The sequence below is a fragment of the Microchirus variegatus genome (genome assembly GCF_963457635.1).
Source record: "Microchirus variegatus genome assembly, chromosome: 6".
NCBI lineage: Eukaryota > Metazoa > Chordata > Actinopteri > Pleuronectiformes > Soleidae > Microchirus > Microchirus variegatus.
In genome coordinates this window covers 27,508,679-27,535,391 of record NC_139807.1, presented here as the reverse complement: position 1 = coordinate 27,535,391, position 26,713 = coordinate 27,508,679, and the positions used below count along the sequence as shown (strand labels likewise).

General features: G+C 41.4%; 1 protein-coding gene across 1 annotated transcript in view; it reads left to right on the top strand.

Moving 5' to 3' along the window:
• Positions 1 to 3,349: 3,349 nt before the first annotated feature.
• apba2b (amyloid beta (A4) precursor protein-binding, family A, member 2b) overlaps positions 3,350 to 26,713 on the top strand; it is a gene marked incomplete at both ends in the record, with an annotated part of 34,779 nt that continues 11,415 nt past the window's right edge. Inside the window, 7 exons of the mRNA XM_083890859.1 lie at positions 3,350 to 3,821; positions 4,652 to 5,727; positions 10,373 to 10,453; positions 12,749 to 12,785; positions 13,231 to 13,376; positions 21,620 to 21,655; positions 24,141 to 24,227. Of these exons, the coding sequence (XP_083746985.1) occupies positions 3,350 to 3,821; positions 4,652 to 5,727; positions 10,373 to 10,453; positions 12,749 to 12,785; positions 13,231 to 13,376; positions 21,620 to 21,655; positions 24,141 to 24,227 (1,935 nt within the window). The remainder of the gene's footprint in view (positions 3,822 to 4,651; positions 5,728 to 10,372; positions 10,454 to 12,748; positions 12,786 to 13,230; positions 13,377 to 21,619; positions 21,656 to 24,140; positions 24,228 to 26,713) is intronic.

Below are 26,713 nucleotides of genomic sequence, written 5' to 3'. Positions count from 1 at the left end.
TGGCCACTATCAAACTGACATTGATACTGAATCTTGCATTGGCTCATCCCTGATTTACATAAATATTAAGCTACATTTTAAGCACCTTGGACAGCACCAAGGTCAACAGGTCATCTTTTCTGTTTTTTAATGTGTGGCACCTCATAACCAAAGAGAGACAGTAAAAAGTCCAGACAGTCCAGAATATAAAGGTGAAGTTGGTAGATGTAGTTCAAATGAATAGCACACAATACTGATATTAATCACAAAAAGCTACATATGCAGAATGTCTAAGTCAGTAGAAGTGAAAAACCGCTCGATAGCAACTGAACATTTTTGTTTTCAAATTTGCTATGTGCGTAAATTACCGTGCGCATTATTTATTTGTCTTCATTTACATTGACTTAAACTCCGCTGGTAAAGATTAATATGAATGAGACTTCCATTTTCTCCTCGTTTGTGGTGCTATTCGTTTAGAAGCTGATGAATGATAAAATGAATTCATTATTCCACCGCTCCAGAAAAAAAAATGTTTTTTGTCATTCTTATGTCTCCTATTTAGTGCTTTATCTCTCCATATCTGAGTGTTGGTGGCCTTAGTGATTTTGATCATTATTTCCCCCAAAACCCCAAGAGATTGATGGACGTACTTATTTTTCCTGTCTTCTAGGAATTGCCTTTAGAGTTTGACTGATACTCCTCTGTCTTCAGGGTTCTTTGGCGCTGTCATCAGTCTCGTCTTCCCTTCCACAGAGACATTAGTATTCCCTGGGCCCATACTCTGACCGAGCCATCTGCTTGTCTCACCCTCACTCCTCTACTCAGCTGTTCCTCAGGACACGCGCACTCACACATTCACACATTTAAATAGATGTATCTGGCAAATAATGGAGGGTTGTCTGCGGGTAATTGGAAGCTTTAGGTTTTCACCATAGCTGAACGTGGTGCGGTACACGAACGTTGTCAGGAATCAGTGTCGTAGAAAACGAGTGCATGTGAATCGAGAAGGTCAACAAAGACGAGGTCAGAGGGTATCAAGTCCCACGGGGATGCGGTTACCCGTAGTTACCGATTCACACCCGCAGTTGTAGAGAATTGGACGAGGAGGGGGCTGCTGCGCTGCAGGGAGATGCCTGGATATAATGTGGCAGGAAAAAGGAGGGTGGAGTCAGGAAGGCACATGGTGTGTGGCAGCTGGTGGGGGAAGGGAGGAGCAATGAGAGGGAGGGAGGGAGGGATTGAAGGGCGGAGGATGCGGCCGTTGTTACAGCACATCACAGCTCTATTGTATACTACAGACAAGCACAGGACCTGAGGTAAGAGAGATAGTTGAGAAAAGATGGTAAATTTCATCATTTGTTTTGAACATGGGTGTATCCTGTGTATCTGTGGTATAAGTTATAACAGTGTTGTTTTAGAACCTAGTCCCCTGACTTGGCTACCTGAGGATCATCTTTGTGTTTACATTTTTATTTCTTCTTTCTGATTTTTTTTCTTGTACAAACACTGTTATTTTATTTAGTTAGTCAGTCCAAATAAATAGAGGTTAAAGTCGGGTTATGACACAAAAAATGGCTGTCCAAACCTGTGTCTGTGTGCGATATATACAAGGATGTTTTTTCCGTGTACGTAGAGCTAATTAGCCAGCATAATCACTGGAGATGGAAAATGTAATAACGGGGAAGTGAAATGGGGGAAAGCAGTGACAAGATTCCTCTGGGACAGTTGTTCATAGCAACTGGGTGGCACAACAGAGCAGCAATGGGGACACAATGGATGGCAAGGTGCCTTACACATTACAAAGGCAGTGGATTTTAGTATTTTGGTTTTTTTTCCGTTTTATTTTCTCTGTTTATTTTGGAAACTATATGCCTCGATCTATCTCGCAAACTTTCCTGGTGACAGTAATAATTGATGGTCCAATCGTGGCCCTCTTGCACAATTGTGACCTTTTACATTTAAAACTGTTTCTGCAATCTCATTTCAAAACTTTATCGAGCGTGGTTTCCTGGCTTCGGCTGGCCGGGAATTCAGAGTTTTCTTAATCTCTGATGACATACCATGGCTATTTTATGACTTTATATCATAATTTTCTTGTAATATATATCTATATAACTCCATTATTGTTGTTGTTAAAGCGGACCTAGACCGGAAGTTCAAATTAACGCTGTTTTTTAGTGTGTATCTGCGTCATTACCTTGTTTATGAAGCCCTGAAGGTTCTAAACAAACAGTTCAGCCACTGCTGAGAACGCTGTGTTTTATTGTAATATCGGGCACAGCGAGATCTCTAAGACTAAGAAGAAGAATAATGTCCGTTGTGGAGGTGTTTCACGAGCGACAGTGTCTTCTGACTGTGGGTCTGACTCCAGGTCAAAGTCATAAAAGGGACTGCGGCGGGGAGTCGTGAAGAAGCTATTTTTAAACACTGTTAAAACAATGTTTTGATAATGAGGTGCAGTGCATCCACCGTTCCAGAGGGGGGAGCTGTGCGTCTGAGAGCAGATGTGCTGAATATACTGGCCAATCACAAGACTCTGTCTTCTGGGGGTGAGAGTTCACTCTGAAATATCGCGACTCAGGAACAGCGTCAGAAAAGAGGATTACAGCTCGTTTAAAGCAATTACGAGGTTTTTGACCATAAAACAAGTTAATGTATGTAAGTAGACCTCCATAACTAACATATATGTGCAACAGGACCACTCTAGTCTTCATTCTTTCCCCCAGTCGACCATTCTTACTCAGCAAGCTACTGATAGACATTAAAAGTCATGATTGAACTGCCAGCTCCATGGTGTCAGTGGAAATGTGCTGCACCCTTATGATAATGACCTTGATTTAACTATTGATTTTTGAGTGTGTGTGTGTGATGCAGTGTTCCTTTGGGCTTTTGTGCAGGAGGAAGACTTGGAACGACTCTACTCTTATTGTCAATTGTTTTAAATTTGAATCAGTGCAATTCATTACTTGACGTTTGTGTATTTGAAGCCAAGGTTGTGCAAAGAAGGCACAATGCATTTGTTGACTGCACAATCACAGTGATCAATTGGTTTTTGGCGTGAACTGAAAAAGGGATGCAGTTGTTTGCAAATTGTCGAAAAAGACTAAGGGATAAAGCTGAAGGTAATTTTTGATGTCAGTCTGCTCTTTCACAGTCATACTTTTTGTATCGACAACCTTGGAAGCTTTATGGCTGTAGCCTGAAGCATTTTTATTTTATTTCATCCCGTTTTATTATAGTCTATTTCTCTCTCTCTTTCTCTCTCGTGTATGCACTTTCATGGGTGGATTAACGAATGTATTTGATGTTTCTCTGACGTTTTGACCCGTCTCTGTTTTTCACAGGATCAATCGAGTGAAAGTGAAAATGCATGGCCTGTAAGCTGCCAGTCATGGCTCACAGGAAGAGGTCAGGGACCAGTGGGGTAAACAGCATGGCCGCTCCAGGACCCGTCTCCTGTCCCACCGCTCATCCGACAGAGCCATGTGACGCGAAACCCCTCCCTCCTCGTCAACGCCCCGTTCGCTACCCCAAAGAGTCACGTGATCTGAAACCACATCCCCGCACCTGTAAGGCGCAATATCCCTCGACCACGTCTCCAGATGTGGGTCACAGTCATTCGGACGTGGAAATCGCCACAGACGTCGATGTTAAGCGGTACACTAACCAGGCAGATGCGGAACTGGCGGATCAGAGGCCAGCGACGCCCTCCACGCCGGAGCACGAACGTGAAGATCACCGCGACCAGGCGGATTTCCGCGGCGGAGCTAACAGCCTGGACGATGACTCCAGCTCTGACTATATCAACAACACCTCAGACGACGAGGAAGACTATGATGATGGTGAGTCATTGTCCTTATTTTGGTAAAGAAAGTCAAAGTGAGCACAAACATTATCCTTCAAATGTAAAAGCACATAGAATGAAGCTGCAAAACAGTGACCGTGCCATCACTGACATTAGCATTAAGGAGTAGTGCTTACTAAAAATACTTCTCATCTACTGTCTGCATGTGCACAATGACGATGCTGTTCCACAGCTGCTTTCCCCAGTTGTACTGAAGACAGTGATGAGTGATGTAGACACTGGTGATAATGTCACAAAAACATGTGAAGAAATAAAAAGACTCGAGAAAGAACAAAACGGAAGCATTGGATCAATCAAAGTCACCACCTATCAATGGGTTTTTCAAGTCCCACATAAAAATGATATCGTAAATTGTGGCTCTTAATCGATTGCATCAAATATAACCAGTCTCGTTCAGACCTGGTGTTAATATCAGTTGAGCTGTGATCACAAGACGGCATTAACATGTCATGTAGTTTTATAATCGATTAATCGGTTTGAAGCTTTTTTCATGGTTAAAACAAGATTTCTGATTGTTTTAGAAATCATTAAAACTGAATCATTTTGGTTTGTGGACAAAACAAGACATTCAAGAACATTGTCATTTCCAGGTTTGACAAACACTGATCAACGATCACGAAAATAATTGTTAGTTGCAGGCAGCTCTACTGCAAATGTGAAAATGCACAAACCATTTTCAATTGTAAAGAAACAATTAAATTATACAAACGTATACAAACTAACCTTAATATTACAGTTTGAATTAACTTTTTTTTAATGTACAAGCCACAGATATTGAGATTGAGAAACATGTGTGTTTGTGATCAGGTCTGGCAGAGGAGGATGAAGGCGTGACTTACTACATCCGCTACTGCCCAGAGGACGACAGCTACCTGGAGGGTATGGACTGCAGCAGCCAGGGCAACTGCAACCACAGCCAGAGTCACAGTCAGGGTGAATGCACAGGCACCATGCAACCTGCGGGACTCCACACCGATGAATGTCAAGAGGCCGTGGAAGGCTGGGCTGAGGAGGGAGAGGGTGAGAGGGAGGGGGAGGGTGAGGGGGAGGTGAGGGAGGAAGAATGGGTGGAGGACGAGGAGGGAGACGGAGCAGTGAGGGAAGAGTGGCGAGGAGAAGAGGAAGAAGAGGTGAGAGAGGAGTGGAGAGAGAGTGACGAGAATGAGAGGGAGGAGTGGAGAGGGGAAGGCCAGGTCAGGCAGGAGCAGTGGGTGGGGCGGGAGAGGCACAGGATGGAGGACTGGGTTGAGGGAGACGGAGAGGTTCGCTGTGAGGTGGTGGAGCAGGATCCAGATGAGCAGATATACAATGGAAGACCAGAGCCTATTCTGGACCATCACCATCATCACCACCAACCACCCTCCCTTCAAGACGCCTCGCACAACCACGGCGAAGAGGAGGAGGCAGAGAGCGAGGAGTACTGCGCTCACAGGGAGGACGATGAGGAAGGCGAGGAGGGGGACGAGAGACACGGGAGGGCCTACACTGGAGACTACTATGTCCCAGAGGACAATGGGAACTCGGTGCGCGTCTCTCCATACCGCAGCCGAAAAGTGGTGGTGGTAGAGGGGGAGACGGGGGAGGAGGCGGAGGAGGACATTGACCAAATAGTTGCCGAGATAAAGATGAGTATGAGCATGGGGAGTCTTAGCAGCAGCACAGATCAGAGTCCAGAGGAGCTGGTGCACGACCCCGCGCCGAGTAACTACGCCCACGCCAAGCCCGACCCGGCCTCCTACCCTCCACCGGCTCACCACCGGCACGACAGCAGACCCAAGTCTCTGAATCTGCCCTCCATGCACCACAACAACCCCGAGCTACAGAGGAACATCAAGGCACATCCGCGCTCACCAGAGGACAGGCAGAGGTGGACACAAGAGCAGGTGAGCTGTTCCCTAAAGCAAAGCGTTCATATTGTTGTACAATATCTAATTTCACTTATGCTGGGACTGTGTCACAAAGATAAGATAATAAAAAGACAAGATAGGATAAGATGAGATAAGACTGGAGTACAGAGAGTAAAATACAATAGGAGTTTCCTTCTTGCACATTTCGTTATTCATCTCATTCCTTTATCGGAGCCCAGCGCAGGCTTTTAGCCAGCAGGGCGTGCGGGAGTCCTGGGGACTGGGTACTGAAAATAATAAGAAATTAGACGCCCTACTTTTAGGCAGGACGCCCTAAAGACGCCCTATTTTTTCCTCCCGTTTCTCCCAAGATCCGTTTGGAACACCAATAAAACGATTCCAACAAGATGTGAGTACACGGTGGAACAGCACCTATTAAATGCTGGAAAGTTTCTTTGCGCAAAAGTGAAACTTGGCCGCAAACAGCACAGATTATGAACTCCCCGCGACAGAACTCTCTTCTCTCTCTCTTTGAGCAGTTAACTAAAGGGATCAGCTCATCTGATGCATCTGTTATTCCCTTAATTACAGCACTAAAGCACACTATATATAATACAATGAAAAGTCTTGAGAATCTGTCAACACATTTTACTAAGATCTACCCGGATCCCCTGTATTTCATCGCAACCGTGCTCGATCCTAAGGTTCACGTGAACATTCATCGAACATAAGGTTCACATGATATAGGGACGGGAAAAGAAGTGGGGGAAGCAGAAAACTTAGGAGTGACGTTAGCTGAATGATTCGTCGGTGGGGGTTAGCGGAAAAGATCTTGAACCGAAGCAGCTACTTCAGAAAGTAAATCTACCTATTACTGTGCCCTGTGCTGTTAGTGCTTGGCGGAGAGCGTCGCTGTCTGCCGGGTCCATGTTGTTCAGATCGTTATGTTACGTTTAATGTTAATAAAGTTTTCCAATTCCAAATCCAATTCAATACCAAATTGCCAATTGTAGCCGATGGCAGGGCTCTAAGACAAATCACGAGAAACACGAGAGCATAACAGCAACAGAACAATGTTATTATGGTCAGAGTCTCTGCAGAAAATGTCCTGCATTAAGAGGCTATTTTAATACTGTAAAGCAGAGATTCACGGCACAGGGAGCTTTTTTTGTGAAGAGCAGGAGGTGAGTTACAGGTGACATGTTACTTAATGCTTTCCAGAGAATTGCTGGAGCTCCCTTCCTCTGCTATATTGCCTTGAAAATGCCCTGCTCCTCATCTTTCTCCCTCTCTCATAGCCCTGGATGAATACGCACACACACACACTGATAGAAAATGGGGGAGCTCAGCATGTGTTTGAGTCTAACAGTCGGCTGTAGAAAGGAGAACAGGAATAGTCTCCTGTGGGCATCGTGGTGATACACACCTGCTCCTCAGTGGGCACATGTGCTCATCCATTCACCGAGTACGCACCTCATTTGTATCACAGAACTGGGTCAGGCAGCGAGTGTAACTGGATTAAAGAATGTACAGTGCAAACCTACAGTCGCTAACAGTGCAGTGCTACAGTGTTCTGTCCTCTGCCCGTCAATGAAATGTTCTTCTTTTGTGCAGTGCAGCACTTCAATGTGACCCTTAAATGAATCGGGACACAACAAATCCATAAAACGGCTTTGCTTCACAGTATGGAGCTACGAGGTAATGTTAGAAAGAGAGAGGTACTGCTGTGTGATGTACTGTGTGAGGAAAGCACAGTACTGTAATAGTATTTCAATAAGTCAGTGTTTAATTACACATTGGCACTGGTATATATGGTCACACTTTAGATTAGGGAACACATATATTAACTAGGTGCTTACTAACATGCATATAAGTAGCACACTAGCCCTTTAGTAGTAAATATTAAGCACATATTAACACAGAAAGTGTGCAATAATTATTTAAACAAAATTAGGAATTATTTAAACAAAATTAGGAATTATTTAAACAACATATTAAACAAATTTAGGCACAAAAAAGGGTGCCTACATTTGTGCATAAGTTTAGACCCTTTTCATTTTATTGATTTCAATACCTTTAGCACTAATTATTGGAACTCAAAATCGGTTTGGTAACCTCAGTGACCCTTGACCTCGTGGGAAATAAATTGTTTTCCTCCAATCATGAGAAAGAGTATTTAAGGAGGCCAAGTGTTTCTCCTCTTTGCATCTTCTCTGGAGAGTGGCAACATGGGAGCCTCAAATCAACTCTCAAATGACCTGAAAACTGATTGAAAAATGATTGTTCAACATCATGGTTTAGGGGAAGGACACAGAAAGCTATCTCAGATATTCTAGATATCAGTCCTTTGTCTGTCTGCAGTAAATCTGAGTGAAGATATTCAGATTAGTCCTTGAGATTGTTGCTCATCTATCAGACAATCAATCTCAGCGTCCTTATAGCTGCAGACGAAGGAGAAACTGAGATGAATGTAAATTAAGAGAATAGAATGTACTATATGTCATATTATTTCATTTTAATCTGTAATGCGTTTGTCTTGCTGGTTCATTTTATTTTATTTTTTTTAATGATGCTAACACTCTTCACGTCGAGTCTTTAAAGGGATACTTCACCGATTTGAATGTGGCTTTGTATTGCTAGAATAGCTGAGGGAGGGAAGCACATTTTCAAAAAAATACTACTGCTATTCTAGCGATACAAAGCCACATTCAAATCGGTGAAGCATCCCTTTATCGTTAAATTATACAGATGAAGTCATCTAAAGGTTTGACTGGAATTCACACTTAAGCATTCCGTCCATCCCGCCGAACAACATCGGCAAATCTCGCTAATATAACGGCGGTTAGCACAACAGAGTTGGCCAACGCCGTGAATACCGACCAGCGCTGTAGATTTAATCTCAAACGTCATGTTTGCGGTGATTCGTTTCACATGCACAGTGGCATGTGGCTCTTTCCTCTGAATTTCACTTTTTTTACTGCCACACCAAGAAGAAGAAGGAGGAGGAGGAGGTTTTGTTGGCAGGAGGATTTAATTCCAGGTGGTTATACTACAGAATACTAATGTGGGAGTTGTATACTCCAAACTGGATACCCATTATCCATGTGACCGCATGCTGGATGTGCCGTCTATGTTAGTATACGTGAGGAGAGATTAGACGAAAGACAGCGCCTGCTGAAGGACAAGTGAAGATCAAAACAGCAGGAAAAATAGAACCAAAGTCAGAGAAAATCCAAAAGCATTGTCTTTTAAATAGTTAAAGTGCTTTTGACATAGCATGGACATGTTTTACCCTTTTAAAATGGACAAATTCCCATACTCCATAGACCGTTGGGGCACTTTGATGATTCAACTGTTATTCGCTATGTCTTTCGATCGTAGGCTTCTCTCATACAAGTTGTGATATTTTTCCCTGTCCATTCTGTGATATCCGACAGCCAAGATTTCCTTGATCTTCCTCGAGGTCTTTTTCCTCTCACTTGACCATGCATGATTGTGTGTGCTAGAGTCCCGGGCTTTCTTGTCACATGACCGAACCACTGCAGTTTCCTCCTGCGTGCAATCTCTGCAAATGGTTCATATAATCCAGCTAGATCTTGAATTCGTCGTTTGACTTCATCATTGCTTTTTACCTTTCCATGTTATTCCAAGAAGCCTTCTGTAGCATCACGTCTCGAAGGCAGCGATACGTCAGGTCATTTTGGCGTTGTATGTCCATGTTTTGCAACTTGATTTTAGTCTAAAAGGCTATATTTTTTGTTTTCCAAATTTTATTTAGCTCTGCAAGCTGTCCAGTTGCAATTGCTAACCGTCTCTTAATTTCATTATCTGATGAGACGTCATCGGTGATCATAGATACAAGGTACTATAAACTGGTCACCTCCTCTAAAGTTATGTCCTCTATTTCAACCACTTGCTGTGTTGTATTGACATCACCAATTTGGGGAAGTAATCATCACTTTCTATCAGTTCTTCTCTGGATCCTGCAATTAGGTCGATGTCATCGGCAAATCGTAGGTTATTGATCTTTTGCCCATTCACAGCAACAGAACCATTAAAGTTGAGGAGGGCATCCATCATTATATACAATTAGCAGATTTTATGTCAATAGTGGCATCACTTTACGTTTCTAATAATTCTGCTGGAATGTTGTTCAAAGCCAGCTGCTTTTCCATTTTTTTGTTTTGTTTTCTCACTGATTCCACAATTTAACTTGGCAGAATGTCTGATTCTGATTCTTCCGTCAATTGAATGCCTTGATCTAGGGTTTCCAGGACATTATCGTCTGTTTGAATCGTGTAATTATACCGTTTAGTCGCAGACAACTTGACCATGGAACAGGTGGTACTGGTTTACATGGTACCAGTAGCAGGCATGACCAACCTGACCTGACCTGCTCCCTGTAGAGTTGAATATTCCTCTGATAATCCCCAGTGCCCATCCCTAACCACCTGGGTTGTGGTAAATGTATTAACCTCACACCATTAGTAGAAAGGGAATTTATGATTATTAACCAAGACGGTTTTGAGGCTTTTAGACTTCTTTGTACACCGTCTTGACCTTTCCAACACCCCAAGCCCTCTGTGGCTTATCAACCGTCCGCAAACACAGAGAGGAAATGTTGGCTACATGTTCTACTCTCTTATCCACTCACACCTGTTCCTCTGTGCTCATCTGGCAGGTGAGCAACGGTGCAGAGCAGCCCAGGAAACAGCAGCGCTCCGACCTCAACGTTCCCCTGGAGAACAACAACGTACCTGAGGTAAGATGTCGCCAGATATTCCGTTTCCCACGTTTCCCCTCGTCATCCTTCGCATTTTTGTTGTGAGGTCATTTGCATTCATAGTGGACCGGGAGGTGGGGGCCTTGTTTTTTACGCATGTGTGCGTACACGTGTGTGAGACAGTCGGAGTAAATGAGTAATTGTGTAATTACAACAGCAGCTCATGTCCTCGGCTCACAGCGTAATCGCGCTGTGGTAATTTAGTAGCGCGTCTGCCTGCAGTTTTATGAGAGCAGTTTTTCACTGAGGTGTCTTCAGTGGGTGCTTCCCCCCCCCAAAGAGACCCCACCCCATTTTACTTTGTCCTTGAGCAGAGAAGACTGTGGATGTATAGTGACCAGCACCGGTGTTTGAATCTCATGAATGTTTTGTGATTCTTTGCTCACTCTGTAGCTCCTATAGCTTCATCCTGTGCCCTTGAGCAAAGTACATGGCAGGTGTACCTGTTTCCTGCAGCAGTAAAAGAGCCCAGATGTAAATGCATGTATTTGAGGGCAATGCATCGCTGTAAAGAAATATGGAAAAGTCTGCATATGTATGAAGCCTATTCTCAGTAAAAGCACCACCAGGACTTGTTTTACAGGGATCAAGAGTTCTGTTCACGCATTACGTGACTGAGTTTAGTAAACGATAGTGTTGCATCTCAGCAGTTGCATTAAAGCAATTTTAATACCAGTGATGACAAGATAAAGCCACAAGTATGAAAGGAGGTTAGGTCTGTTCACTTACTCCATGCCATAAACCGTTATTGAGGTCAATGTTTGGTTTCATTAACACCCAACCAGAAATAACAGATTGATAATTCAACCTCTCAATGAGCGGTTCAGCTCACGATAGAATCACATCAATACATTTTTGCTTTTTCAGTAAAGAGAGGATGATACTTTCACATTTTCTCCTCACCTAACGTTCAGCCAAATGCATTAGTCAAAACTTAAACATGTCCATATCTTCCATCCATCCATTATCTACTGCTTTATCCTCCACCAGAGGGTCGCGGGGGGAGCTGTGCCCATCTCAGCTGGGTGATAGGCGGGGTCACACCCTGGACATTTCGCCAGTTCAACCATAGAACCATTCACTCACACTCTCACACCTACGGTCAATTTAGAGTGACCAATTCACCAAATCCCCATATCGCATGTTTTTGGACTGTGGGAGGAAGCCGGAGAACCCGGAGAAAACCCACACTCACGGGGAGAACATGCAAACTCCTTGCAGAAAGGCCCTTGTTCCGAAGTTGTTCGGGGCTCGAACTCAGGAACCCGGGTCTTCTTGCTGCAAAGGCAAGAATGCTAACCACTACAACCAACCGTGGGCCCTGTCCATATCTTAAAAATTAACATATAAACTAGGACTGGGTGACACTGTATGGCCAAGAATGTAAGTTTCAGATCATTAAAGATACAATTTTGCTCCTAACTGTGAACCGAAAGTTGAAGAAAGTGTTAAAGCAGACCTAGAGTGGTCCTGTTGCACATATGTTAGTTATGGAGGTCTACTTACATACATTAACTTGTTTTTATGGTCAAAAACCTCCTAGTTGCTGTAAACGAGCCGATAGAAATCCTCTTTTCTGACGGTGTTCCTGAGTCTCGATATTTCAGAGTGAACTCTCACCCCCAGAAGACAGAGTCTTGTGATTGGCCAATACTATTCATCACATCAGAAGCTCTCAGAAGCACAGCTCCCCCCTCTGGAACGGTGGATGCACTGCTAGTCATTATCAAAACATTGTTTTAACATTGTTTAAAAATAGCTTCTTCACGACTCCCCGCCGCAGTCTCTTTTATGACTTTGACCCGGAGTCAGACCCAGAGTCAGAAGACACTGTCGCTTGTGAAACACCTCCACAACGGACGTTATTCTTCTTCTGCGGTTCAATGTACGCAACCGGATGTGCCCGGACTAGTGCCCGGAGCAGGAGGATTTGCTGTTCAGGAGAACCGGTGTTTACGTAACCAGACCGGGTTTTTACAGAGATCTCGCTGAGCCCTGATTACAATAAAACACAGCGTTCTCAGCAGTGGCTGAAGTGTTTGTTTAGAACCTTCAGGGCTTCTTAAACAAGGTAATGACGCAGATACACACTAAAAAACAGGGTTACTTTGAACTTCCGGTCTAGGTCCGCTTAAATTGTGGTTTTAAAATTCATAATTCATTGTGGACCCAAAGCAATAAACACTGAAACTTTTCACAATTCTCTCACAAAAAGTTTGATTGATATCGATATTAAAGAAAAATGTGTAATTTTCTGGTTTTGTCTTGCAGCCGACAAAGAAGGTCGCGTCATTCCCCAGCTTTGTTGACGGTAAGTTAATCGCCTGCTTACCTGATGAGTGATGTAAACAAACGCTGTCATTGCATGGAGAAGTCACATCACATATATACGAGTCCTCCAGTGCTCGTTTCCTGCCTGCAGGCAGATTCTGGGCCTAATGATGTGCGAGGGCCTGAGATGCCTGTGTGCCTCCTTAGTGGGAGCGTCTGAGAGTCCACATCTTAATATCACAGATGCAGATTAATCTCAGCACAGATTCCCAACACTGCTGAACCTCCATTAGCTCACAGCCAGTGGCCATCTCACTTCTCATTCCCAGCCAGCCTATTATCGCCGTCTCTAGAGCGACAGCGTTTGGCTCTGTTTCTCCACACAGCGTGTTGACTGCAGTGATTACAGTGCCCTCTCTCCTCGCACAGCCGCTTCTGAGTCTTACCACGTTCTGTCCCACTAATCACCGTCTTCTCTGGCCCAGTCCCAGGACCCTGCGAGCCAGAAGACCTGATTGATGGAATTATCTTTGCCGCTAACTACTTGGGCTCCACTCAGCTGCTGTCTGAGAGGAACCCCTCCAAGAACATACGCATGATGCAGGCACAGGAGGCCGTCAGCAGGGTCAAGGTACTTTCGAAATGAACCCACTCACACTCGCAAACACACGGTATTTGCATGCAGCGAGACCGAAGGCTCAATTCCCATTTCACTTCTCGCCCCCTAGCACTTAGTCCCACTTCTCTGTTTTACATTTTTCACATGTAGGCATGGTTTTATGTGTATGTGTGAGGTGTTGAGGTAGAGGACCACGGTGACGTGTGAAGGCTAATGAGCTCTTTAAACAGAGGTTTTTTTTAGAGCTGAAATGATTAATCGATTATTAATCGATTACTAAATTAATCGCCAACTATTTTGATAATCGGTTTGAAGCTTTTTTCATGATTAAAACAAGATTTCTGATTGTTTCAGCTTCTTAAATGTGAATATTTTCTTGATTTCTTTGCGCCACATAACAAAGAAATCATTCAAACTGAATCATTTTGGTTTGTGGACAAAACAAGACATTGGAGAACATCGTCATTCCCAGGTTTGACAAACACCAATCAACATTTTTTAACATTTTCTGACATTTTGTGGACCAAACGATTCATCGATTCATCGAGAAAATAATCGACAGATTAATCGATTACGAAAATAATTGTTAGTTGCAGCTCTAATTTTTTCAGGGGCAAACTTCAAACGGAGGGTGAGCAGGGTGTTGTTTGGCAAATTCTAATCTTGTCTTCCTGTTTTTGAGGCTCACTAATGGTTTCCATCTTGTGGTGAACCCTCTGTATTCTTTTGATTGTTGACTTTGAAACACATACACCTTCCTCCTGGAGAGTGTTTTTGATCTGACCAACTGTTGTGAAAGGGCTTTTTCTTCACCAGGGAAAGAATTCTTCTGTCGTCCACCACAGTGGTTTTCCGTTTTCTTCCAGGTCCTTTGGTGTTGCTGAGCTCACCGGTGCATTCTTTCTTTTTAAGAATGTTCTAAACAGTTGATTTGGCCACACCTAATGTTTTTGCTATTTCTCTGATGGGTTCGTTTTGATTTTTCAGCCTAATGATGGCTTGCTTCACTGACAATGACAGCTCTTTGGATCTCATATTGAACTTTTACAGAACTTTTACTTGCTTAATTGAAAATGGCATAACAAGGGAATAGCCCACACCTGTCCATGAAATAGCTTTTCAGTCAATTGTCCCATTACTCTTGGTTATTCTGAGAGAACCGAGGTTCGGGAAAATAGAACGAGTTCCTGAATCGAAGTCCTTTGAACTGAGGTTTTCCCTTTTCGGTGTCATGTTCTTGAAGTTCCGTCTGGCGAGGAGCAGAGGTTGGGGAAGGGTAAAAAAATGAGAAATGGCCACATTTTCTTCAGCTACGCTGTTGTTTTCTCCTGGATGAGTGATACAACATTTAAAGCAGACCCTTTTGATCCCGTCCTGAACAAAAAGCTCATTAAAGTAACCTCAGGAACTAAGTAGGCATTTGCCTGCAGTCTTACGGGGTTTCAATAACAGTTCAAGAAACTTGGGAACCCTTTCTATTTTCCATTTTTTCCCCCCCAGCCACAGCAATCAGAGTCTAAATTTAGCTGCTGCACAATAGTTCCTGGTCCAGCAGTAAAACTTTTAATTGCTTTAGGCACTGTCAGGATGGAGTCTGCAGGGCTCATTGTTGCTGACTTGTCAAGACAGATACAGCAGCTGCTTCCAATGCTGCACGGCTTCATTCACAAACTGTAGAAAGCACTGATAGAGTGCGAAGCCTCTGCCAAGGAAGCTCAGTTTCCCCTCAGTGTCGATACACTTCCAACTCTTGCAAGATTAACAAAATATATATACATATATATATATATATATATATATATATATATATATATATAAAGATCCTGAATCTGTATCTGAATCACCACCAAAATCTAAGTATTTCTTCTTGACATGATCACTCTGCTTCAAACTGTACTGCTGTTTATTTACTAATTTGTTTTCGCTTTAATTTGCCTCATTTTACAAAGTTTTACAGAATATTTGGAAATGAAGTAGGATTTTGCAAAGGGGAGTTGTAGTTTTTGTGAGGTATTTCTTTTGTGCGTTTGTCATGAATCTTAAACAGCTGAACATTAAAGCTAAAGGCAAATAATAAAACTACAAAGACATTTGAGCCTAATATTTCCACCTGTACTTCTTACTGACTTTGTACACTAACTATATACACATCAGACTCTGAATTTAGTTGTTTCAATAGATTAATTTGGAATATTTGCATTTATAAATTTAAATGTATGAATTGTGTACATACAATTTAAAAGCAGGATACAATTAAGGCATGAATATTGCATTATTAGGATCATCTCTGTTTCATATAGACTGCGTTTGTTGTTTTTTGTTTCTCTGCCCTCTCCTCACCTCCTCTCCGTAATAGTTTCATTTGTCCCTGATCCACAATTACTCTTACTGTCTGTAGAGATACACTTGATAACTATATAAATGAATATAGGCAAATTATTCTTCAACGGCAGTTTACCTGATTCCAGTACATCTTTTACAGACTGACTGCACCTGAGTGGCTTTGTTGTTGCCTGTTCCAGCCGGAACAAAGAGGATGACATTATTCAGCCATAAAAGGCTGCAATTGGAGGGGCACAGAAGTGAGATATACAGTGGAGGAAAAAAAGTATTTGACCCCCTATCAAAACTTTACTTAGTACTTGGTGGAGAAACCCTTGTTGGCAAGTACAGAGGTCAGACATTTCTTTCAAGTTTGTACACATCTCGGGAGGAATTTTGGACCACTCCTCTTTGCAGTTCCTCTCCAAATCCTTAAGGTTTCGAGGCTGTCCCTTGGCAACTCAAAGCTTCAGCTCCCTCCACAGATTTTCTATAGGATTTAGGTCCGGAGACTGGCTAGGCCGCTCCATGATCTTGAGCCACTCCTTTGTTGCCTTGGCTGAACGTTTTGGGTCATTGTTGTGCTGGAAGACCCATGCATTTTTAAGTTTTTCACGGTACAAGGCCCCATCCATTTTTCCCTCTATGTGGTGAAGTTGAACTGTACCCTTTATCAAAGAGACACCCCCAAAGCATAATGCTTCCACCTCCATGCTTGACAGTGGGGATGGTGTTCCTGGGATCATAGTCTGAATTCCTCTTCCTCCAAACACGGCGAGTTGAATTGATTCCAAAGAGCTTGATTTTGGTCTCATCTGACCACATCACCTTCTCCCAATCAATCAGATCTTCAATGGCAAACTTCAAACGGGCCTGTGCATGTGCCTTGTTGAGCAGGGGGGGGACCTTACAGGCGCAGTTCGTCTCTTCTGGATCATTTCTCTACGTGTTTTATCCCCAAATAAAAATAATGGTCTATTTGACGAGGATGGAGTACAGTCGCGATGAAGTGCAGGTGATCTGAGTAGATCTGAGTAAAACATGGTGACAGACTCTGAAGAGCAGAGCGCACTTTTCATCGTTTTTACTCCGTGGTCTCAATATTTATGTAGAAAACGCTTTAGCGCTGTAATTAAGGGAATAACAGATGCATCAGATGAGCTGATGTCTTTAGTTAACTGCTCAAAGAGAGAGAATGTTCTCTGCTGTGAAGTGGATGTCTCAAGCCTGAGTATAGCACACATTTAAAATAACATTTTTTTGAGTTCTTGTCTCAATGTCCAAAAACTCATTCCTCTCTGGTGACAAAGATCCTGATTTGCTGGCTTCCTTATAACAGTGCAAGTGAAATAACCGTAATAACCACACATTGGCTTTGACGTGCAACTTCTCAGCTTTCTAGCAGAAAACTGTTACCTGAACTGTGTAATTACGGTAATTCAAAGTGCACTTGTGCAAACGTGTCATCTACAAGAGGACGGTATAACCTGACAGAGGCTGCTTCTCAGTGAGCAAATATTGTTCCATTGTTTCTGTTTATAAAGACCAAACAGAGACAGAATAAAAGCAAACTGCAGATATAATGTTTTTATAAATATCTACTCGAAAAGGTGAAGTGTTTTTATCTCAGGTCCAGATTTCTCCTGCCTTCAAACAACAACGTTTCCATGAACATGCATGGAAGTATTAGAGTCATATACAAAGGCATGATCGCTGAAGAACTCGTCCACATTGGGCCGTTGGGCATGTGTACGACAGACAGGCGGTGAGATAATGAGTCTGCTGCTGACATGTGAACCTTAGGATTCCCTTATTGCCACTCACTCATTCCTATTATCTAATATTGTTGTGATGATGGTGATGATGATGATGATGATGCTTCAGTGCAGTCTCAGAGAAATAACGTTGATGGTACCAGTGCAGCGTAGAGGAGCTCCACTATTATATTATATCAGGATTATTGTTTTATTCATCACTGTCTGAAGTGTTTGTGTCCAGCTCTGTGGAAACTCAACAGCCCTTCCTCAATACCCAAGTATGCCAGTATGTACTTGCATACTTGAGAAGTACGACTGGAGTACATACTCTCCAAGTACGGGGTACACAAGTACTATCTCTTCAATTGGAACAGCAGTGTGCTTCCTTGTTTTACTGTTTAAATGGCAGGTGGCGCCAAACACTTAAGCCTCATTACCGCCACCTACAGTGTTGATAAAATACTTTTAATAAATGCATATGTATTGTTGTTATTTTCACATTTTAAATATTATAGTTAATGTATTAATTAATTTTTATTAAAATATACAGTACCATGTGGAAAATAGATCAATTGTAGCAGCAGTGTAGAGTAATATATATATTAGACTTATATATATACTATATAGTATATATACTATATGCTATACACACACACACACATATGTGTGTATATCTATATGCAGAATAAGGGACACTATATTATATCCCTTGTGTCCCTTATATTTAAATATACACACAATGACAGTGCGACTTTAATATAAATCTAAAATTCCAATTTAAAATAAATAAAATTAATAGTTTGGATATTGAGAAACGGCCAGAATTTCCTTCTTTCAGGAAATTCTAGTTTCCATTTTTTTTTCTTCTCAGTTGTTCTCAGTCATGGACTCAGAGACCAGGTGTGTGATCAAAGTTATTTTGTGATGTTTTGGTACACAGTTGTAACCCACTCTCTTTTATCTCCCGCTCTCTCGTGGGCACAGACCCAGCCGACGTGTATCTAAATATTGAATGACCTCCTGTGTAGTGTTGCTCCACTTTTAAATGTATCCGCCTTTTTAAATGAGGCTTGTCAAAGATGGGATGGATCCATGTGAGTATACCCGTCAAGTCGGATTTATCAGAAATTAAATAAGTGGAGGAAGAGAGACGGGGAATCGACAAACTCTCATTCACTTGCAGTGAAGACATCAGTCTATGGCTCGGTTTTAGCTACTTTTGATGCAGCGTTTGTGTAAAAATTTTGTAAATACACTACTGTGCCAAAGTCTTGGGCCACTTGAAGACTACAGAATAAACATTTTCAGAATAAAAACAGCATCTACATGTACTTACACTTGAACAACAGCATTAACCCTCAGTAAAATTATTAATTGCTCAAACCTGTGTTTGTCCCACTCTATCATGTTGACAATATAAACACCAGGTTTAATGAAAATGAAGATGTTTTAACATCACATACTTGTGTCGTGTTGAGTTTAACTCATTGCCAGTTTGCTAATATGCAAGATCACTCACATTATTCCAATCCAAACGACAATGATCACAGAATATTACACACATCAAAACGACAAAGCACTACTGTTTACAGTTATTCGTATATAGTTCATTTTCCAATTTTCAATGAAGAGACGGACTCCGAAGACCAATTCCCCGCTCTCTCGCAGTTCACTATTGCCCGATCCTTCAAGTTTACAAGCGTAAGCGCAAGTGCAATTTGTCCAATTTCTGTTTAGAACTGAGGTTTATTGGTCCTCAACTGTATCCGACTCCGAAATGAGAATGAATATGTATTTCACTGTGGCAGTGTGTCATAAATGACGACGTAAATTTATTGGAGCCAATTTACAGAACACAAGAAGACGAATTTCGTCTGAAGAGAAATTAAATTACTGCAAGTTCTGCAAAAAATGAACTGAAAAACATACACAAGCTAAATGCCTGGACGTGCACCACACAGCATACTGAAGCAGGGTGATGTGGTGAAGATGGGAGCTACATATATAAATATATATATATATTAGGGATGCAACGGTAGAGTTTTAAGTTGTGTGGCTGTTGTTACTTAAAACTGGAATTTTGTAGTTAAAGACTCATCCTAAATTCCACATGCAGCGTTTAAAACAGCCAGATATTTAATTTTAACCAAGGCGCTTGTGCGGTGAATTCAGTTAAGAATCAAACCAGAAGAAATATAATCGATTTACCAGCTCTGCATTTTCCTCTTAGCAACTCTGCTGCTCGATGCTTGCTTGTACGCGTGTCTGCATCCTGTCTCTAACCGACTGATGCAGGACCTTCATGTGGATGATGGATGAGGTTCAAAGCATTATTGTTATAGAGTGAACAAAGACTACTTTGACCTACTTCTGTTTTATTTATGCAGCCATAACCACCTCTCACTCGAACGCTCCTTGCTCAGGTGCAGTATAGATGCTTCAGTCACAGAGGAGGAAACACACAAAAGTGAACCCCCGAAAAAGAATTTGTCCCTTTGGGCTGTTTACCCTGCTTAACGTCTTTGTCGTCTTCAAAGTCCTAAAAAACCTGCACTCGGGCAAACACGGAGCCTCGCGCTCGGAAATATCATGAGGATCAAGATCATTTCCTGTTATCCATGGCATATAAGGAAGATCTGACCCACAGTATACCCTCGGTATATGACGATATGGTCCCAGTGTGCATTTGTTGCCTGTTTTTCTGGGTCAAACATGGAAAATCCCTTTTTTTTTTTTCAAACACAGTGAGTTCTGTCACTGTGTTTTATACCAGGCCAAAGAAAACGGCTCATTGTTGACTGTGAAATAAGCTTTTTTTTTTTCATCTTAAGCGTCCTCCTCCCCATCATCCAAACTAAGCTCCTGAATCAGCCTGTGAAGATGAGTTGCTTTCTTTTCGCTCTTCACATGTATTAAAAAGTGCTGATAATCTACTATCTTTGTTTTCTTTCGTCTTAGTTAGTAAAAGTCCTTCAGTGAACTTACCAGCGCCCAGGTTTTGGTTGCTTAGCAACAATGGATGCATCAGTAGCACACCCTCACAAAATCTTCAAAAAATTCCAATGTTTTTTATTCACTGCATGTGAACAGTGATTCATCTTTTTTTCTTTTATGTTGAGTTTTGTTTTTAGTTTTTTTTTTTTATGCATCCTAGCAAATCTCCATTTGCTCGGGGGCTTTGTTCCCTTTGGTGTGAGTGTTGTTTATTTTCTCTCCTGCTAATGGTTTCTAGATCCATACATGCAGTACGACTATGAATTATTAACTTTGTTGTCTTTGTGAGCTTTACTGTTTTTACAAGTTGCCTTAGTATAAAACCAACAGTAAACGCATTCGATGATAACAAGGAACAAATTACATGTACCCTGCCATTCAAAAGTCCATATTTTTGAAGAAAAAACACTTTTTTTTCAATGAATATTACATTAAATGAATCACTCTATACATTGTTAATGTGGTAAACGACTATTCTAGCTGCAAACATCTGGTTTTTAACATTTCCAGTGTTCTAATGGTACATTGTGTTTGCTAATCGCGTTGGAAGACTATGGGATGATTAGAAAACGCTTGAAAACCCTTGTGCTATGATGTTAGCACAGCTGAAAACAGTTTTGCTGGTTCTTTGACGAAAGGGCAAAATCATTATTTCTAATCTATTCAATATCTTGAATATATTTTCTATTCATTTTGCAACTCTTTTGATGAATAAAAGTGTGACTTTTAATAGAAAACACAACAAAATTGTGTAAGTGACCCCAAACTTTTGAATGGTAGGGTATATATATAAAAAAACAACTGTAGAGCCAGCGTAATCCACGTCTGCACACTTTTGATTTGCAGTGTTTAAAAAGAGAGTGGAAAAAGGCAATTATTACACTCTGTAATTGCTGTTTTGATTTTTGACTTTACAGCTGTGCAAAACCTTTTCGTCACACACACACACACATAGACACACCATCTTTCTCTCTTCTTTCACTGTGCCTCAATGTCACTCTGTCACTCTCTCTCTGTTTCTGAGAGAAGCGATAGCACACCTGCTGTTTGGTTTGAGGCTTTACTGTCTTTTCCTTCTTTAATTTCCTCCTCCTCCTCCTCTTCCTGTTTTTGTGCTTCCGTATCCGCTGACCTTGTCCTGGCCCAACGCCTGCCCTCCTGTCCGCCCCGCTCGCCTGCCAGAGGGTACAGAAGGCTGCCAAAATCAAGAAGAAGGCGGTGTGTAATAAACAGAGCCAGAGAGAAAAAAAAGACCCATAGGCCACTTTTCCCTCCACTCTCAGCTTTTCTATTTCATTTCATTTGTGTCTGTGGATCCTCTCTCATCGCACCATTCCTGTTGTTTTATGTTGCATTGGCTCTCTGGTGTTTTTGTTTTATGGGAATGGCTGTGCATGTTGGCAGTGACGGTCTTTCAAGAGATTGTAGAATGTAACGCTTTTAAACAGAAGTCTTTAAAATACTTCTCGGGAATGTCAGTTTCTTTTTTTTTATTGGGCACAGCAGGGAACTTTTTCATATCGACTGAAGCTGTGTTGTCAAACTGATGAATCATTAATGTCCGATTTAATAACAAAGGCAACAGAAACTATGTCACTGTAATTCTTTGGAGAAGAAGAAGAAGAAGCTCCAGCCTGGTTTCTTTATATTCACGAGCATTCATCACACTGTGTGAACCTGTGCAATGACCCGTGAGAGCATTATTGTATGTTTTAAGGTATAACAACAAACTATAAATACAAAACATTTAGGTTACTATACGATAGGCACCTGATTTATAATTATGGTTGGATGCAGGGACCCTTTACAAGTGGCTCAATGTATTTGCTGTTATTGATAACATTTTTACGTTGCCTTTAAATTCTCCTCTACGAAGAAGAATAAATAGTTTTGGAGGATTTCAGTGTTGTGTGATGAAGATTTATCTTAGTTTAAAGAGATCTGGTCCTGACATGCAGCAAACGAAGGATTGAAAAACATTAATGAACTCCACATATTTAATACCTAAGAGGAAAAACAGTGGTAATTCTACAATATTATATAAAGAAGTGGTTATTTGTCAGGTGCCTATTTCTGGTCAAATATAACTGCAATGTTGTTTATTTCTGTTTTAGACTTTAACTGATGGCTCAAATTCAGCTGATTTGTAACTGGGCATGCTTCTGTTGGGGATCTCTCGTTACTAGGCAACGCAGTCAGGTATTTGCAGCTGCAGGTTTTTAAATGTTAGTAATTGTAGCTGTTTCTGTTGCACAATGGAAATATTAAAAATAAACGTCAAGGTTTATAGGTGAATGTTCTTATGTTTGAGTCACCTCTCAGCTGTCGCCCAAATTCAGCACCATGGACAGCACCAAATCACTATGTTTTGTCCAAGCTTCTGGAACAATGTCCTTTAGTCGTGATATAATTACAACAAATGTGAAACTAATGCATCATTACAGACCTCTCTGACAGATTTCCAATCCAGTCAACTTCATGAGTTGACTGGATTACTAACAATAACACTCAAAAAAGACACCACAACATCTCTCCTACTGGATTAAAAGCCAAGGACTTCATAAAAAGTATAAACTGTTGGCCATTTTAATGTGAAGAGTAGCTCTGCCCATAATTTTAGAGCTACTACAGGTGTGACCATGTAGTAGCTCTACAATTATGGGCTTATTGGTTTTTTGGGGATGACAGTGTCAGGTGATCAGCAGACCTCAATGACCTTGGGTTTAAGGGTAAAAGACAAACATTATGATCTTGAATTTAATTCTAAAACCAAAAGCTTTGGACAGTCTGTAGGCAGGAGAAAGGCTTTATATAAAAATGGACTGAGCTGCCAAACAAACTCCTGTTGTAAAGCGTTGAGGTTTGTTTTTTTAAAACTGGATATTCACGTCTAGTCTTTTGTAATCGGGCTTCTTTTGGACGATACAGCTATGTGTACAGTATATGTGCTGCACATGTGCCGTGCTTTACTGTCTAGGTTTCTCTAAATGTGGAACAATTCACAAAAATGACATGTTCTGTTGAAAAAGAGCTGAATCCGTCCTGGTGGCTAATACCAGCATAGAAAGCTTTAATATAAAATATCCAGGTGTATGTAATGCATCAGATGAAGGTGGATTCTCATTTGTCCAATTTAAAACTAACTTCACTGTGGTGCATAGCTGATGCTTGCACACGGTGGTTTGTTTGTTGACAACAATTTTTTTCTCGTTCTCGTCGTAGTTTGCGCTGACTCCAAAATAATCTCACACTAAAACGGACTTAAACGAAGAGGGTGCCTTTTCAAACTCAAGTCTCGTTCATTCGCCATTGTTTCTGCGGCATGACCAGCCCACGGTGGATCTAGTCGCACTTCTATATAAAGTTTTGATAATGTTTTGTGACGGACCGGAACGTACCGTTGTTTGCCGGTAAAATACTGAATACGGTTGCATCCCTACAGGACAGTTGATGTAAACTAACAGCACCACCGCCAAATGCTTCCTTTTTCCTGCCTTTGTTCACACCTCACCTTTTAGACTCAACAGCCTGTCATCCATCTAACAAGCATTGCCACGGGTGGGACCTAAGCAACACCTGCATGCCTTTAGTATGAGACACACTCTACTTTAAATCACTGCTTACAATCAACAATGTGCTACAATCTTCATTAATGGGAACCACAGAGGAGTAAATCTCACCCTCTGACTTTGTGTTTCCACAGAGTACAGATGGAGACACGCAAACCCTCACTGAGGTGGATCTGTTCATCTCCACGCAGAGGATCAAAGTGCTCAACGCAGACTCACAGGTGAGCACCAGTGAACGTCATGTTTTCACAGAACTGGCCTGATTTATTTATTTTTATTTTCAATCCCCATATTTTATTTTTAATCCCCATGACGTCACTGTCAGAGTTCCCTTCCTTACGACTCTACGATGTTCTCTGCAAAGTCTTGGGCCTGATTTACTAAGATCCCAAATAGAGAGCTCTAAATTGCGTGTGGAAGCCTAAAGACTGCGCCTGCTGCTGGACCAAAAACATGCAATTTGGGGATTAGGCAAATTGGACACTCTAAAATTAACCCTAAGTATGAGAGTGAATGGTTCTTTGTCTCTTTGTGTGTCCCTGTGATGGACTGGTGAATTGGCCAGGGTCTGACCCCTCTTATTGCCCTATGTCAGCTGAGATTGGCACAGCACCCCTCGTGACGTTTATGTGGAGGATAAAGCGGTAGAAATTGAATGGAAAATAGCAAATTTAAAACCATGAAATTAACTAATTGCAAAGATCTATTTCTGTTGGTTCCAAGTTCTGTGCCAGTTTAAAAGAACGCAATACATAAATGATAGAAACTGTTAATCATAAACTGTATTTAAGATATTTAAGGAACGGTTGAAATAAAGATTGTCTTGAAGTCATGTCCGAAAAATCACGTTTAACTGTTTTACTCCAATTTTTTTCAGCTCTAAATGAAAAATGTTTGAATCAATCTCTTGTTTTTCTTAACAAAGCTGTGTATGGTATTGTTTTCTGGTCACAAGCAGCCGAGTAAAGCAGCAGCATCTCTGTTTGTCAGAGGTGCTGTTGTGGATAGCTTCCTGAGAGCTTTGTAGTTCAGGAGTGGAGTTTTGTGCTCACAATAACAGTCAACAGTGTAGATTAGATGATGATTCATTTGCAGTATTTCAGTCTTGGCCCGCTGTCAGAGCAGAGTGTCACATTGTGTGCGCGTGCGTGCGTGTGTGTGTGTGTTCTTGTACTTGCGGCATATTGAGGACCAGTGAGGGTTTTTAACCAACAAAGTGAGGTAATTTTTACAGAGTGAGGACATTTTGGCCGGTCCTCACTTTGTTTTAATTGAAATCACTTCCTTAGGTTCCTATAATATGCTATGCTCAATTTGTAAAAAAAAAAAAAAAAAAATCAAATTTTGGACGACATAGTATAGTATGACTTTTTTGTCAAATTTTGGACCCAAATTTTTTTTTCACTTTTTTATTCAAATTTTGGACGACATAGTATAGTATGACATTTTTGGTTCAATTTTTTTTTAAATCTTGGTCGACATAGTATAAGTATGATGTTTTTGTAAAATTTTGGACCAAAAGTTAAAGAAAAAAAAAAAATTTGAAAAAGTTTTCCAGCCCTTTTTGGTCTGGGGCTCCACCTGCAGACATTTTATGGTACTGCAACCAGTAGTTCTTAATAGTTGTCATTCATGAAGTAGATATTTGTAATTGTGTCGATTTATAAAGTGGAAATGCTGGTCCTCACTTTGTCAGCACTTTTACCTGGTCCTCAGTATGCAGCAAGTACAAGAATGTGCGTGTGTGTGCGCGTGTGTGTGTGTGTGTGGGCAGCCGCTTGGCGGAAACGAATGTGCTGCAATGCAGTGACTATCTGCCTCCCTTTTTCCATCTGGTTGCCACTGATCCTGGCACTCTGTAGAGAGAGAGTGGGATTCTGAGTACAAAAAAAAAACTCTCCCTCTCTCTGCAATTAATAAGCTCCGTGCAGCTTTGCCTCGGGTGTTTGACACTGATTTACAAAAAGAACAGCTCCAAAAGTGGGGCTGGAACAAGTGAGTGAGAAACGGAATTTGTCGCATAAACAGCTACAACGACTTCCTGTCAGCAAAAACCCCACAGATTTACCTTCAGACTTTGTGTCGTCTCTTAAACGTACATCATGACACGAGACGCAACAATCGTGATTAAAAGCCTTTGCTTTGTTTCGACACAAACACTCTCACATCCGAAACCCGGTGTGAGTTATTATTTTGTGCACCTGCTCATTAGTTCTGGGTAAACACGTATGGAAATGCTCATTTACATAATCAGATAATGCTGCTCTGTTATTTTCACTCATCATTAGAGCCTGTATGTTTTCTATGAGCAGTGCTTTAATATTACCGTCTGCCATGAAATGATTCTGATTCTGCTTTTTGACAGAGAAAGTCGACAAAATCTGCTGCACATTAGAGCAGAAAATTCTCAAATTTGACCCAAAAGAGTATGTTTACTGAACGACGTCTGAACTGAAACTTATTCAAGTGTTTTTATTCAAATAAAAAAATATTTATTTTGTCAATTCAAATGTAGAAGTGGTATACGGAAATTTGATATTGAATCACTGAATATTGGTAATTAGGTGATGCAGAGGAAGTGTTATACCCAGTCCTAATAGTGATGCACCATTATGTAACGTGGTTCAGTTGGATTTTACCTGTTTTATTTTAAAACATGAGCAGCTTCATATCTAAATTGCTTTCAAATCCCTATAATTCAAAATGT